The following is a 17,224-nucleotide window of genomic DNA, read 5'->3' as shown; positions in this document are numbered from 1 at the left end:
GCTTAGGTGGGTTAAAAGTTCAATCAGATCAGATAAGAAGGATGCATTGTAATTTGGGGGACGATAAAGAACAATGAGTGAGACAGGACCTGATTCCGTTATTAGTTTAAGAGCAAGGAACTCAAAAGACAGTGGACAGTCAATTGGGATTCGTTTGACATTTAATTCTGCTCTGATAATTACTGCTAGACCACCTCCTTGTCTAGAGCTGTGAGGTTCTGTATGGAAAGTGAAACCAGGTGGCGTCGCCTCCGTGAGAGATGTAAATTCGTTTGGTTTTTGCCAAGTTAGACACAGTATATCAAGTTTGGTGTCAGTGATGAGTTCTGACAGCACCAGTGCTTTTCCATTAAGAGATCTCGAGTTAAACAGTGCAATATTAGTTAATGAGGCTTCTTTTTGCACAGAGCTGTGATCAGGGTTTATTTCCACATAATGTAAATTTGACACACTGACACTTCTATATCCAGGGCCGTGAAAAGGTACGTGCACGCATCAAGGGTGCCACGCTTTCCCAGCGTTCATTTGATACATCCTCTGAGCACGTCCTCAGAAATTAACATGATGCGTACGCAAATTGCGGTACCAGCAAAATGTCATGGAAGCCCAGTGTAATAAAAGTCATAATGTGATGTCAGAGTCTCGGTTTACTATATACATGTAACAGAAAGCCTGAAAGCCTGTGCAGCGCTGGAATCAATGTGTGCATGATTCCATGTTTGGTGAATGGTTTGATGTGGTGAAGCGAAATGCATTCGTGGTGCTTTTATATTAAAGCATTGCATATTCCCCATCCTAATGACGTGATATGTTTTAAATGTCTCGCATACTATTTTCTGTGCTGTCTTTTTTTTTTTTTTTTGCACCTTCACAACAGCATCAGAATGTATGGCAGTGTATTTGAGCCACAGAGAAAAAAATTAAGGACATGGTGAAAAGGTGTATTTTGTCATTAACGTGGATATTTCGGCTTTAATTTCAAAATGTCCACTTTAACCTCGTAGTTTACTTTATCATTAAAGTAGACAGTCGTAAATGTCCAGTTGTTAATTGCTACATGCTTCTGGGGCTTCCTCCTGACCAGACAGCAGCAGGCGGAAGCAATCGCCACACAGAATGTATCATTACATTTATGATATTCCAACTTTCTGCACATTTAGAATTCTTAGATGTATACTTGATAGCATTTTCATGATGAAATGCATTAAAGTATGTATGTTACATTTTATAGATAAGTCATTAACTTAATTTAAAAAATGAATACTGATAATAATTACACATGTTGTGGTGGCACAGTCTGCCTTGCAGGGAGTCGCGTCCTTTGAGTTCTCTGCCTGGAGTTTGCATGTTTTCCTGGTGGGTTTCCACAGAGTGCTCCGGTTTCCTTCCAAAGACATGAAGGTTTGGGGATTTGGTGACAGTAAAATGACACTAGTGCTTGTGTTCACCTTGCGATGAACTGATGCCCTGTCCAGGGATTGTTTCTGTCTTGCGCCCGATGCTTTTTGTAATGGGCACATCCTTGGATTGATGGATTTAATCATTTAACATCCTTTTCAGAGATATTGCGGCAAGGTATCCTTGGAATTTAAAAGATGTTTCAGGCAATTCACAACACAGCGAAGCCGAACGTTTTCTCACTGTGATGATGTCTCATACTGCCACCTGGTGGAATTTAGATTTTACGTAAATATTTTTTTTCACTGTGTGGTTCAGAGCTTCTGTATGATATAGACCATTGTCGGGCAACGGTGCGCCGTGGAATTTTCTAGGGGCGCTGTGAAAACTTTTGTAAAATATTTAAAATTGCTAGTGTTTTTGAACTTTTGGTTGATTGGGAAGTTCAAAACATGAGAGAAGTAAGGATGGTACTAGAAAGCAGTAGTGAACCATACACGGTCTCAACTATTCTGGTAGTTGCAGACAGCATGTTTCTTTCTTGGCCATGCTCCAAAGAGTAAGAAGGAGCCTTAGCCGCTTACTCCCTTGTGTGTGTCTGTGTCTCGCTCTCTCTCTCTCTTTCAACCCTCTGGCAAAACAATACCCACACCCAACCTGTATTTCAGTCTTTCTTTCTACTGACTTCCTTTTCAAATTCTACAACCTTTTTCCTTCCACTCCACTAGTCACTTCTATTCCATAGTCCACACAAGACACACCTCCTTTTTCCTGTACCCTGCCCATCTATTCTCGTTGCTATCCAAGCAGTCATCTAACATTACTAACCCTATCTCTGCACTGTACCAGTGATGTTTGGGTAGTAGCATGGCCGAGTCGTTACAATATTTTGGATACTGATGAAACATTCCACTTTACAAAGATAATTTGACACCTCTGCTGTAGTTTGATTTTTTACTAATCTGAGTATTTTGCTGCTATTTTATCATTACTTGAACACCTGAGTTTGCTGTGAGCCCTGTTCTTTGAAAAAAGATATCAAGTAGAGACCTATGGAAAAAGAATGTAAAATGAACCAAGTTCTCTGGCTAGAGATGCAAGCTGTTTTCTGCAGTAATAGGTCATTAAGCATTATGGATTTATTTTTTCCTTTTTTTTTATTTAGACTTCTTAGTTTAGTCAGTAAGGACAATATCGCCCCTTTGTTTGTCTTGTTTGCACCAGGAAATTAGACAACAGTAGATATTTCTCTTTATTGTACTTTTAACTTTTAATAGGTTGTAAAAACCATCATTGTGATACTGCATCGACAGTGGTTGGTCATCAAGATGCACGAGAGAACTTCACAATTTCATGAGGGATTCTGGACAAGCCCCTGTATACAATTGATCCGTCAAGGTCTATTACTTCTTCACTACCTGTTTCAGAGAGACAAGAACTTCCCAGATCACTGTTTGGATGTGATGCATCTGTATGACCAGTTCATTCTTGGAGTCAGAGATACTTTCAATAAAATTCCACAGCTGATGGATAGTGAAGGTACCGTTATTCTTTTAAGTATCCATAATTAGTGTATCTGCAGTAGATGGAGGGCCAAAGCTGGAAACAGCTCTGAACATGGTTCGAACCAATTGCAGGGCCCAGAGGCGAACTGGATGTAATGTGTTTTTTGAGGTTTGACTTTTTTTTTTTTTTTTCCCCCCCCTCCCATTTCTAGATATGGCTTTAGAAGAAATGTGTCCCCCTGACATAGAAGATAAAGAAAAAGATCCAGGTCTCTGAGTTGCAGAATGATGTGGATTTTAAAGATGAACCTAGCATTCTGACTGCCATTCTCTTTCCTCACTTAGCAAGTGAAACAAAGAAAGCATTGCATTTTCAAAAGACTGCTGGCATATTCTTTGATCTTCTGTTGAGTAGGAAAGAAGTGCAATGCTTTTATGTAGACAATAATATGTCGTCTTATAAAATATTTTGTTGAGAATCCGATCACGATTCAGTGTGGTTGTATTATAATCAAGCATTTATAACAAGAATACTTCAGCATAGTGATACATTTTGATTAATTCAGTTCTTTAAAACATATTAGAATCCAGGGTCATGGTTTTTAATTCTGAAGAAGTAGTAAAATGGTCTGGTGAGATGATTCACCATTTATCCATTATTGTGCATTTAATTAAGAACTTCATATGAAAGTATGTGTCAGGGAAAATAAAAATGAAACCAGCAATAATTGTTTTATAAAGAGGCAACCAAGTAGTTTTTGAAAATGTGTTTAATAAAAAAAAAGTAATTAAAGTTCCAGGACACAACATATATGTACATACAGGAAGACCAGTTGCTAACAGACAATACAAATGCAAAAACAGTTTAGCCTGCTGAAAACAAAGGTGAATACTGCCTGAAAATCACTACAGCAAGAGACCAAGTAAATATACTGTGAACATTTAACACCCTCTTTAAAGTACAGTGGAACCTCGATTCACGAACGTCTCGGAACACGTATAAATCGGTTTACGACCAAAAAGTTTGCCAAACTTTTGCATCTGTTCACAACCACAGACTCAGTATACAAACAAGCTAGTTTCCCTTTCGGTTTGTGCTTGCATGATTTCCGCACGTGTTCAGTCTCTCCCTTTGCATTGCAGAGAGAGACGGCTGGATGCATAAGGTAGAGAAGGCAGTGAAAGAATGCACCAGGCTTGTTTTTAAAGAGACAGATCCGAGCATTTTTTTAACCTTGTTCTATTTAATGAAGACTTTTTTCTATTGGATTTTAACCTCCAATTCACTTCTGTTTACAGCAATCGGTTTGTAGCGTGCATTGTTGCAATGTTACTTTTTCTGGTGGTTTATTAAATTACAGATTTTTCAAATGCTCATTTCTTTCCCCTGTGCTTAAAACTCGTTAAAAAAAAAAAGTATTTTTAGCGAGCGGTTCGTAGCACTATAGCGCAAACTCTTGCAGTGTTAGTTTTCTCTGTTTAAGGTTTTCTCGGTGTTATTCAATGTTTTTACATTTAGTTTACTATTACGCTGTGCATTCTATCGTTTAATTAACTATATTTGTGCTTAAAAATCTTAAAAAAATATATTTATATACAGTTCGTACGGTCTGGAATGGATTAATTGTATTTACATACAATCCTATGGGGGGAGATTACTTCGGTTTACGACCGATACGAGTTTTGGAACGAATTATGGTCGTGAACCAAGGTTCCACTGTATAACTAAAGAGCAGATAACCCATTTTTTGTTTTTGCATAATAAAAACTGTCAATTCAGACAAACACTTTATTCTTGACCTCTAGTTTGCTTTTGCTCATTTTTTAAGTGAAATAATATTTTGCTCCGTTTCTGGAATTGTTTAATTTTAAAACTATGTATTATTGAGGTTATGTTCTCAAGTATAAGAAAGACAGCTTCAGTTTAGATATAAGTATAATAAAAGACAGCACAGGAGCACAATGTAATCCACCCTTTAAAAGGTGTTTAAACTGCTTCTTGCCAAAATACTGCATAGCAGAGTGGCTTTTTTAAGCTAATAAAGCTTCAATTTATCATCCAGAAAAGTTTCTGTAGAAAACAAATAGTAGGCAGGTACAAAATATGAATAGCTGTGGCAAGTGAAATATTTTTTTGTTTTGAAGGAATTTCTTCATTAAATTGCTGATGGCAGAGAATAATGAATTTGGGTGAAATCCAGGTCCTCACTAATGATGGAAATTTCACACTACTTTAAGTTTAACATAGTTAGTCATAAACACAGACACTGTAGTGAGTAGAACAAAAAAGCTAACAAAAATAAAAATGTTCCTGAAATCTCAAAAAAACAAGAACTAAGATATAACACTTCAAAACCAAAATGGAGAGTCTCATCTGGTGATTACAACTGTCAAAAAAGAAAGTATGGTGAATATATTTTTTCACAGCTATGCTGATAGGTATTTGGTCAGAACAACAGTAATATGAAGATAAGAACTGGAAAAGTTTCAGATTGTCTCAGAATATCCTCTTTCACTATGAGAACTTTGAAGGGTCCACATAAGCTGGATTGAAGGCTGGCTGGTCAGGGTGGTATGAAGGCCGTGCAGGGTCATAGACGGGCATTCCCATTGCAACTGGAAAAAAATGCAATTACTTTTCCTCAAAAACATAATACAAAATTAGGTTTTATACAACAGTTAAACATACCACATTGCACAAACTTTCATACAGCACTCCATTTATGAAATAATAGAGCTGTGTAATAAACCTATTTGGAAATGGTCATAAATTACAGAAATGCCTGTGAGAGATGAGAAACAGTACCTCTTTGCAAAAGCCCAGAATTGATTCCAAAACGGGGAAAAATGAAAACTAATTTATGAAGCACTATCATAACAATGAATTTAAAGTAAATGGCTGGTTTCATCAACAACAAAGTGATTTTATGGTAAGAACGAACCCTATGACAGATTCTAAACAAACATTTGCTCATTTTTAGTGGCAACTCAGTTGTAAAACTCAAAGAGTTTTAGTGGTATCAGGGCAGTTTGTATAGAGTACTGGTGCGTCTCGGGTTTCAACAGTGTTGACTTAACAGCAGTTCCAGAGATGCCAATGTGTGCTTTAAACCAAAATATTTTCCTTTCCCTTAAATTTCAATTTGTGTTTTTACTAGAATCTTTATTTTGAAACTCACCAATGAAGCAAAATAGATTTTATAAGGATGAACATATAGCAGCCATCATCAACACTGAAGCATTGCACACAATACATGCTTTGTCAATATTTTCAATCATTTTGCATGAGTCACAAAATGTACCAAGCCATGAAATAAGCTCAGTCAGAGGTATGCAGCTAGATCGACAACTGGCCACTGCTTCCAGTTCCCAGTGACCTAAGTACACCTCCCAGCCATGCTGTGTCAAGAGGCTCAGCAAGAGCAACACCAAGTGGCACTCAGTAATACACGTCTCACAGATGTAACAACAGTTGGCAGCACATTACATGTGTACTAGTTGGAGCAGGGTGTCAAATTTAAAACTGATTACAATTTTGTGATTACTTTTTATCAGGTTTGCAGCACTCTGACAGTCAGTAATATGCTCCCTTATAGAGTCAGTGCCTGTCCTAAGGCTTTAAAAGAACCCCTTTTTTTCAGTTCTGTCTTGGTACAAAAACCACAAGACATTAAGAAAGTCTCTGTTGTGTTTGCATAATCCAGAAATACCCATGTTCCTTTTCTCCTGTGGACCAAATTCCGTGCATTGTACTTCCAGTTTTGTGCACAAGAGTTAACAATTAATGAGCACAAATGAGCCTGCACCTATAACTTAGACAAAATCAAATGGGGTCAGTCACAGACTGGTCTGACTAAGGCTGATGTCACATTAAGCAACTTCTAGACTTGGGTTTATGTCACATTTGCTGATCTGCTTGCTGGATCATATAAATTGCTGCCCATGTCACATTTACAAACTAAAAGTCAGTGTCTTCCAGCACAATTGTGCTTGCCCCTTTTTCTGACAGCCAAAAAAGTGCTGCCTGGTGGAGGCAGTGCTGTATCAAGTGTTAACAGGTACTGCAAGCATAGCCAAAATCTCTGTCTTTTTTTCTATTCTGTCGTGGTACTAAAGACATCATACTGACAAGCCTCTCTTGTTTGTGAGGTTTATTATATGCACTGGACTTCTAGGTGGACATTCATTGATTGTCAGCTGTCATGCACACAAAGCAAATAAAGACAACAGACAAAAAGGGTGAGTTGCAGGCTAGTTGGAGTGAATTATCTGACGTGTCATTAGGTGGACTGGCATAATTGGAACACATCTTCAACTACCTCCAATTCAATGAGATAATGTAAATGAAGGCTATAACTGAAAATCTCTGAAAAAGTTGCATAATGGGACATTACCTTAAGTTGTCAAACTACAATTGCCCCTAACTAGTTAAAATTATTTAAATAAAGGCTATGACTGAAAATTGTTAGAGACATATGTAGTATGAAGGAAGTTTTAGTCGTGGATTTTCATGACATCCATCATTCTGCTTTTTCCAACTAAAATGAGGTAAAATATAAAAATTGTAGAATACTTAAACATGCAGTTAATATGCTGTGCATACCCATGGTTCAAACTTGTGGTTTAAATTGCTTGTATAAAGCAGTATGCATTTTTGCCAATATTCCGTTAATGGACACTTTTCACTGTAAAATCCAATTTACATAAAAAAACAGGTTACAAACATCTGCAGGAATGGAATTATTTTATAACCCATGTATACTTTTAGGGGCTGTAAGGTATTGCAAGTCTGGACTTAGCTCACGTAATTCTGGAGACACCTTTACAGTTTATGAATTTTACAAAATAACTCTGGTAATACAAATCTTTTATTTACAGTTGTAACATGTTTGCAAAGACCAAGAGCACATCTTACTGTATCTGAAATGCAAGCAGTCACTTTTTATTTATATGGCAAATGTTCTATTCACACTAAACTATACTCTAGTGATACAAACAAAATTTCTATGTATTCAAGTAAAAAGTACTTCCAAAAAATTGCATTTTAGGTATCAAGTGTGTCTTTATATTAGGGATCCTCAGTTATGATCTTGGAGGGCTGCAGCTTTTCAGTCCAACCAGTTTTATATTCAGATGCCAGGCCTCACAGATAATGAAACTTGGCATTTACTTATGGTTTGCTTACAAAGCGCTTTCATTTTTCCAAGAGAAGCCTTTATCATTTTTTTGGGAGCAGTATGCATATGTTTTGTTGTCTGGAACAGATTTGTACATCTTGATTCTTTCATTTTCTATCATTTATCTCGAATAATTTTATTAACATGGATGCTTCATCAATCATATAACACAGGTTTACATGAAAGCACATTAGCTGAATTGTGAAGTTGTTTTTTGTTTGCACTTTATTATTAACTAATGGCCGATTAAGTAAAGAGACGAGAAGTAAAACCTACATACAGGTGTTTAAAAACAAAAACAGGCAATTAATTGAGTTAACTAAAACTAAGCCTAAAATACATATTGCTTTAGTAGTAAATAAATGGGAACTAATTAAGAAATTATAAGCGAAAACCTGCAGCAAATGCAGCCCTCCTGGATGTAATTGCAGAGCCTTGTCTTATGTGGTTGAGTGTCTTTTCAGTTGAACAAAACCACTACAAGGTTTATGTGCAGCTTGATTATTATTTATGAGATTTACCAATGTCAAAAATGACATGCATGCATGCATACAAAAGTCACTTTAATAAGGTACATCTGCATTTAGTACACAAGTGCTAAGTCTAGGACAACACGATATATATATATAGAGAAGTTCCAAATAAATTTCTGTGCCTAGTTCACAGGAAACTAGGTAATGCTTCAGAGTTAAGTGGTTTTGAGCAAAGTATGGAAGTAATGGCATTGATATACAGAGGGAGCAAAAATGAAGTACTACATTTCTCACGGTCACTGCACAAGGTAGAGACAGCCGAGGGGTAGGGTCCTTTGATAGGTGATCCTTTGTAGTTTTCATGCCTTGGTCTGGTGCATGCAGTGCTTTCGCTGTCAAAGCATTCTTAAAAAAAACAACAAATCCATCATCACTACGCAATGCACCATCCAAACATAAAACTGCATTCCGCCTAAGGGGACATTTTAAATCGGAAGAAACAATTCTTCAGTGGGTGGCTAAATTTAGACAGACGGGTACAACATTGAACAGAAAATCTCCATATTGTCCTCGGACTGTATGAATGCCTGAAAACATTCAAGCTGTAAGGGCATCAATTTTGCAGTCTCCTAGACGTTCAGCATGCAAAGATTCTTCTGCCTTAGGCATTTTCAACACATCTCCGAGGAGGATTTTGCATGAGGATCTTAATTTCCATTCATACAAAATGATGGTAGTGCAGGAACTCGCTGTGAGAGACTGGGTGTAGAGAGTTGTGCTCGGGCATTCTGCAAACTGTTCATCGAGATGCCATTGGCAAGTGCAGCGACGAGGTAGATTTCCATTTGAATGGTTGTGTAAATAAGTAAAACTTTTTCTATTGGGCTGAAACCAACACTCATGAACTTCAGAGAACCCTGCACTGTGAGTGTGTTACAGTTTGGTGTGTTGTTGCAGAATTTGGCATTGTAGGCCCTTACTTTCTTGAGGATGGGGGAGTAACAGTCACTGTCACTTCAAACGTTAAATTAAAATGTTAGAGAAGGTTTTGCAGTCCCAGCTGGAAGAAAAGGATGTTGTGGCTGCCTGGATTCAACAGGATGGAGCAACAGCTCATACGGCGAGGAGATTCATGTAGGTTTTGCAGGAGATGCTTGAGGGGAAACTGATCTCCCTGTGTGCCCATGTTGGGTGGCCTTCATATTCGCCTGATCTCCCTCTGTGCAAGTCGAAGGTATACATGTACCAACCTCAAAACCTTGAAGCCTTCAAGGACGGTATTCAAAACAAAATCATAACTATTCCCTTTGAAATGACTGAACGAGTCATAAGAGTGTATTGCTAATGATGGCCACAACCTTGATGACATTATTTTTTAAACACAGTGAAAAAAAATCTATTTTGTATACTTTTTCTTGTGTTGTAGAGAAATTTATTTTATCTTGTAGCATTTTTTGTAGAATAAATGTTTGAAACGTGGGACTTCTTTTTGGCTAACCCTGTACATTAAATTAACCTAGTTAGGAAAATAGATGGATGGATATTTATAAATAGCAAGTGTATTAAAATACTTGAAATATCTTTCTGTAAATAAAAAAAAAATTCAAAGAGAAAAAAAAAGATCAATCACAGACTAAGTAAATGCTGTCTCAGAAAAATAACTGAACAGCAAATGTAAAGATGAATATGGTAGGCAGTATGGGGTGGTGATTAATTTATGGCTTTGGACTTCAAACCCTCAGGTTTGGTTTGTTCAAATCCTGCTACTCACACTGTGACCATGAGCAAATCAGCTTCCTGTACTCCAACTGGGAAAAAACAAAAATATGACACCAATTTTATCTCTCATATGTTGTATGTCACCTTGGACAAAGCTGACAGGCTAATAATAATAGTAATTCAGCTGAAACAATAAATTCACATGTTAGAAATGGCATTTGTAAGTGCATGATAAAACTAAACTATTAAAGTGTTATGATGTGCAGTTTACTGAATACCAAATGCTGCAAAGCAGCCTGTGTCATGAAGCCATTGCAGATGGCATGCACATCTCATTACTCTTTTCAGATCATTACATTTACTGTACTAGCATGTATTAAATTCAAATCCTTGATGCTTTCCAACAGTGTAGTCAAAGGGTCAGCACCTATGTACAGGGAGACACTTCTATGAGGTCTTATGCTCCTTCTTCACCACTCATGTCTACTGATGAATGGCATCAAATCTCAATCCAGACACTTTATGTGTAGCTCCTAGCTGGTAGAATGACATACCACCTCAGGTTGAAATTCTTACTTCATCATTGTGTTAGGTATTTGAAGACTCCTTTTTTGAGAATTTCCAACTGATATTAGCGGTTATGTTTTGCAACCTTGGAACTGTCATTAGACTGTATTTTGTTCCGAGCTTGTGGTGAATTGTGTATCCTGTTACAAGACTTGCCTCATAGTATTTCCCCAGGCTGATGTTTACTAGATTATGTTGACCTATTTATTAAGTTGCTTTTGATAAAGTGTCTGCTAAGCAAAACAAAAAAAATGTAAGTCAGTAGCAATGCACAATTATCGGTGAATTAATTAAGAATATAAGCATTTAACAGCTTGCAAACTGCATTTCTAAAGGTATACAACAAAATGTAAAACATGAGTTCATGTCTTTCTTCATATCAGCATTAGCAGCAGTTCTTTATATACAGGAAGTTTTCTACACAACATGTGCAGGTATTACATTAATTGTCCAACTCTCATTTACTCATATGGATTAACGCTCTTCCTTTTTCTACCCTTGATAAAACTGAATTTGTAATTGCTGTTCTAAATGATGCTCAGTACTGAATGAAGGCAAGAAGTATATGAAATGCTCAGCAAAAATTAAATCTGTTTGCCAAAAATAAGTTAGAAGTGATTGGATTGAAATTCCAAAAGAACAACAACTAATTAAAAAAAGCATCTTATTCAGTGATTAAGAACAAAAACTTGTCTGCTCGTACAGATGGACAATTTATGTTCTTTTAATTGAAAAAACAATTACACTGAAAGCTTATCTTGTCTGTTCTTTTATATGCAACAGTTTAACCACTTACATAGACTATTATTCCAGAAATTGTCTGCAGAATGACTGTACAAACATGATAACACAAGAATAAGCCAAGAGACAAAAATAATCGGCATACAAGATTACTTAATTCTAATAGAATATTGTAATAATTTGAAGTTCGAGGCCTGTACAGCTACTAGAATTCAGAATAATTAAGTAGTGGGAATAAAGGACAGTGATATAGCAGGTCTGCAGCTCCGAACAGATGGCTAGTTTTTAAATAAATAATCGCTTTAAGGAGAGGGGGTGTGTTAGTGTGGCAGGAGTGGTGTCCACATTTAAGTGCACAGGTGCGGAGTCGTCCGGGGCTGTAATTGATGCCAGGAGCTGCTACTCGCCACACCTGTGCCACATCCCCAAATATAAAGGAGAAGTGTGAGTGCGGAAGGGGTGGGAAACAATGAGAAAAGAGATGGAGGAAAGAAGGCAGCAAGAGGCTGTAAAAGCCGGTGCGGGAGTGAGCAAGCGATCAAGCAAGAGAGAGCAGGCTCACTGGAGCGAATGCAAGCAGCTGTAAGGACAGCCCTGGAGGAGTGTATGGCTGACACTCGGGGGCGGATGGATTGGGTCGCTCCTGCTCAGTATTTCAGAGGAGCAGGAGTGACCAAGATTATGGGCGAGGCTCTCTGCAGAAGGCAGCATGAGTCAAAGAGGCTTGGGAGGGAGATCCCCAGTGTGAGCACCCTGGTTGCTGGGGACCTGAGTCTTGGTTCAGTGTGGGAGCTGTACATAGCTAGTTGACGGAAGGCAATTGGACCAGTTGAAGGTCAGGTGCACCTGCGGATAGGGCGCCCCAGGTTTGTAAAAAGGAACTGCTTGCAGGCTGTTGATTTTAACCTTTTTTTAATTGAATGTATTTATTGGATTTTTAACCTCCACTTTTCACCTTTATTTAAGGATTGTTTATTTATGGATGATTATTTGGAACACTGGACTATTTATTTGAACCCATTTTTGTTTTTAATAAAAGTATTTTTGCACTTTGCACCTTCCTGTTGCCGAGAGTATTTTGTCCCCATTTGCCAAGCTCATCCGGTTATGTTATCAACAGTTGTGGAAGAATAATTTTAGGGTAACATAGCATTCATCTTAAATAAATAGCATAAAGGCTTAATAAATGTGGGCACACCAGAAAACCAGATAAAGGTCAAGTGAACAACAAAACATACACTGAAATATAATAATTGGTTTAGGAAAAATACTGAGATGGTCAAGTAAATGTACCAGAAGAAAGGTTGATGTAATATACAAAATGCACTGAAGGATGAAAAAGCGATGATTAAGAAATCGGCAGATGTCCTATAAATTAGAATGGACAGTTGTTATATGCACAGAAATTTTAAGGGTGGTAGCTAATCTCAATAGGTACAGTATAAGACAAACCAGAATATAATATAATAGACTTTTATTTTATATAAATCATTTGGGTGTAAACCAATGAACCAAACAGGGTAAAATGTAGGCATTGATTGACACTGTATATAAATTCAACAGTTTATAAAATGAACCTTTATTCTTTGTTTTCTCTGACCATTCTGACCATGCTCTAACAGGCTGCTTTTAAAGAATGCTCCCTTCCAAGGCATTTTGCTGAGGAGTAATTAAAAGATACAATGAACAGCTTTTCTCCTGCCTGATTACTAAATTGTCCTGTTAGAGGAGGTTTCTTTCTTTAATAAGATGTTAAATTTCGACCACACAGTGTCGGGTTCAAGAGGCTCCCAAAACTGTAAGAGGGAGCATGGAGCAGGACCTACACTGTCGCAAGGAGTTTTTAAATTGACTGATTTTGAGTAAAACTGACAATGAATGTTTAACACCACATGACCTAAGTTACTGTCACAGAAAACTTTCTAGAATTGGGTGATATTTTAATATTAGTAGTTGGCTTTATCCCAAAGACCTTGATACAGTGAATATAAAAAGTATTCACCCCTTAGAGGTCCTCACATTTTATTCTTATACAACATTAAATACCTGGATTTAATTTGGCTTTTTTACATTGATTAACAAAAAAAGTCTATATCAAACTGAAAGCATATTGCTGCAGAGTGCTCTAAAATAATTACAAATATAAAACACAAAAATTGGTGTATTCCCCTTTCAAGTCAGGATTTAGAAGATGCACCTTTGGCAGCAATTTCAGCCTTGAGTCTTTTTGTGCACAGGTCCTTGTCAGCTTTGCACATCAGGACACTGCAATCTTTCCCCAGTCCTCTCTGCAACACTGCCTAAGCTCCATCTACCAGGTTGCATGGAGTTGCAGCCTTTTTAAAGTCATGTCACACATTCTCAGTATGGCTTAACCACTCATTATCATTGTTGTTTTTAAGCCATTCCCATGTAGCTTTGACTTTATGTTTGTGATTGTGTTCTTGCTGGAAAACAAATACTCTCCCATGGCACAAGTGTCTTACAGACTATATCTTGATTGCCCTGTATTTTGTTGCATTTATTTTACCCTCTGCCCTCACAAAACATCTGGGCCTGCTGCAGAGAAACCTCCCCACAGAGTGATGCTACCAGCACTATGCTGAATGTTGGGGATGGTGTGCCTTTGATAATGTTGTGTTTTATTTTTGCCAGACATGGCATTTAGCCTGATGGACAAAAAACTCAATTTTGGCCTCATTAGACCATAGAACTTTCTTGTAGCTCACTTCAAATTCTCCTATATGCCTTCTGTGCATTTTTAACAGTAGGTTGCCTCATGCCACTCGCTCATAAAGCTGTATAACTTATGAAGCATCTGGACAACTGTTGCTGTATGTACAGTCTCATAAATCATATACACTATAGCTTGTACTTTTTATAGTTACTGTATATGTTATGACTGGCTGTGCAAGAGGAGAGGGAAGTGTTCCAATCACCCTGGTAGCAGATTCTAAAATGTCCTTCTTAAAAGCTAATCAGAGATTCCATAGAAAATGCTTTTCTTAATTAAATGGTTAGTGTTTTAATTAACACTAATCAGTGTATACAGTTGGTTTGTATTCTCTTCAGCAATTTAATATCTTCTTGAACAGTCCTTAAAAACAGTGCTTAATTACAGAGCAATCCTTAAATAAATTTGGACAGTAACATTTTTATTAGCATGACTGTCTACAAGCATATTGATGTTGACATGAAAAAAAAAAGATATGAGCCTTTATTGTAGGCAATTAGCATAAAATCAGAAGTAAATCACATAAAAAATGGTGAATAGTGAAGGAATTAAACATCATCTTATATACAGCCCCAAACCCATGTTAAGAAACCAAAATTTGTCTGCTTGGCTGTTCCATGACTAGGTGTGTGTTACTGCATCTTTAAGTCATGAACTATTAATCTGATAAAAGGTCTGCTGGTGATTCTAAGTGTGGTATTTTAATCTGTTGCTGCTGTCACTCAACATTGGGGCAAAGAGGGGCCAATGCTGGTAAAGTAGACAACATTAGACTTAAAATCAGAAAAAACAGAGACGCTGTGCAAAAACTTAACTACTGCAGTGGGTGACAGAAGAATACTTTTCACTTGTGAAGGAAAATGTCTTTTCAACTGTCTGCCAGATCAAAAACCCCATCCAGGATGTGTAGGCGTGGCCGTGTCTATGATGCCCAGAAAAAGAAGACTGCACAAGCATACAGTAAATTCAAAGGGTTCACCACAAGATGCAAACCACCTGCCTCACACTCAAGGCCCTCCAAGATCATGAAATTAGTGAGTTAAGCACATTTCATTTTGGTTGGGCGTTTTGAAAATCTGACAGAGGCACTGGTAGTTGTGACTGTTGATACTTAACCAAAACTATATAATTTGCAATGAACAATGCAATGAAAACCTAGAGTCATTTTTATAAAGCAAAATTATAATAATAAATTTCATGTATTATCATCCTTCCCTTGCTGAAACTACCCGATTCTGCAGGCCAACCTATATAAATATATAGTACCTGCCAAATAATACAAAGATTGGGGCTCATCAGGTGTACACACTTTTCCTTACCCTTGCAGGGATCAAACCTCAGACGTTGCACCACAGTCGCTGGTTTGCTTACTTAACGGTGTAGATCAGAGTATTACATGCATAGGTCTAAACACAGTCTGATATTTGGGTGGTTACCTACCAGGTAACACTTGTGGTTTGTTGGCCAATAGGCAGACATTCGCCACACCCTCTCAATTGTGAAATGCAGGTCATAGACATGATATATAGTATCTGCCAAATAATACAAAAAGTGCATGGCATGTGTTTCGCCCCAATTGCCTCAGGCACTGATGTTTGAGTTTCAATCCCTGCAAGGGCAAGCAAAAGTGCGTACATTTGATGAGCTCCAATTAAGGCAAAACAGATGTCGCGTATGCTTTTTATTATTTGGCAGGTATTATATGTATCATATATATGTATGTATATGTATTGGGAGATTTTTTTTTAAAACTCTTTTGAGACCCTCCCCAACGGAGTCACAAACTGCAATGTGATTGACACGCCTGTTGAGGGCTGATTGTCCATCACTAAGGCAACTGCAGGTTCACAGTGACACATAGGCAACTGCAAGCTCACCGCTCCTGTGCGCAACTCGTCTGTTGCCTGATGGGCGATACAGGGAACATTATAACTTGCCTGCTGACCTGGACTGACACTGCGTATTTGCTGTGCATGTGTGTAGTAGAGTGGTAGCTCCCGCTGCAATAAACAACCTTGCAGTTTGAGTTAAATAAACAAGGCAGCGACTTGTGTGTGAGCACATTTAATACATGTTATATCTATGTATATATTAGTATTCAGGTAACGGCATCCTTGGTAGACGTAAGTGTAACTATATTGGAAAATATAATAATAAGCATCTTCCCAACTTTGTTACCTTCTTCATTTATAACCTGTATATTCCTTTTTAGTCACACACATAATGAAGGATTCAATGTTCGAGCGGAAGCAGAGAGCGGATCAGCGAGCGGAAGCAGAGAGCGGATCAGCGAGCGGAAGCAGAGAGCGGATCAGCGAGCGAAGCAGAGAGCGGCGGCGTCTCCCACAGGCACGTAGCCCTTTGAAAGCACACGAGCAAGTTCACCTGAGATAAAGCCGGCAGCTGACCAGTAGAAATAACCGGCAGTGAGAAATTAAAGTCGATCGCTTAGCGGGTGGTGGAAACTTAAAAGCGACGGTGATTCAGCTCAACACGGAAAGCGCAGAAGCACCTATAAAAACGGCAAAGATGACTTCAACATTTAATGTAAGTTCTATCTGCTCTCTGCCCATCGAGGCACGCGTTTATATGTTGTGTGTCCTGCAGTATGTACAGCTCAGGTTTTCCGGCCGACAGTGCAGATAGCTTCACCTGCCAAAAATGTTTAGTTAATTTAGAGTTGGTCGGGAAAATACGCGAATTGGAGGACCGCGTTAGGAATCTGATAGCGATTAGGCAAACCGAAAATTGGATCGACTCGGTTTGTTTAGACAATTCGGCTACATCTGATTCGCTTCAGTCTCTCCAGGTCCCACTGTAGTCAGTGCGAGGCCGAAATCAGCAGCACCAATTCAGCCACAGGGCGAGTGGGTAACAGTAAGACGGGGGTCTAAGAATCCAAAATTTAGT

At 38.0% G+C, this 17,224-nt stretch overlaps 1 protein-coding gene across 7 annotated transcripts in view; it reads left to right on the top strand.

Annotated features, from left to right (window-relative positions):
• The window catches only part of LOC120540248 (ATR interacting protein), a 100,569-nt gene extending 83,947 nt beyond the window's left edge, over positions 1 to 16,622 (top strand). For 6 of the 7 annotated variants that reach the window (XM_039770843.1, XM_039770842.1, XM_039770847.1 and 3 more), the window contains 2 exons: positions 2,676 to 2,937; positions 3,116 to 3,910. In XM_039770843.1, the coding sequence (XP_039626777.1) occupies positions 2,676 to 2,937; positions 3,116 to 3,180 (327 nt within the window). In that variant the 3' untranslated portion in view covers positions 3,181 to 3,910. Of the gene's footprint in view, positions 1 to 2,675; positions 2,938 to 3,115; positions 3,911 to 16,526 lie in introns of those variants that run through there. The other variant, XM_039770848.1, reaches the window with a different exon arrangement.
• The last annotated feature ends 602 nt before the right edge of the window (positions 16,623 to 17,224 follow it).

This window comes from Polypterus senegalus, chromosome 12 (assembly GCF_016835505.1).
Source record: "Polypterus senegalus isolate Bchr_013 chromosome 12, ASM1683550v1, whole genome shotgun sequence".
Taxonomy (NCBI): Eukaryota; Metazoa; Chordata; class Cladistia; order Polypteriformes; family Polypteridae; genus Polypterus; species Polypterus senegalus.
This window is presented reverse-complemented; position numbering and strand designations above follow the sequence as displayed.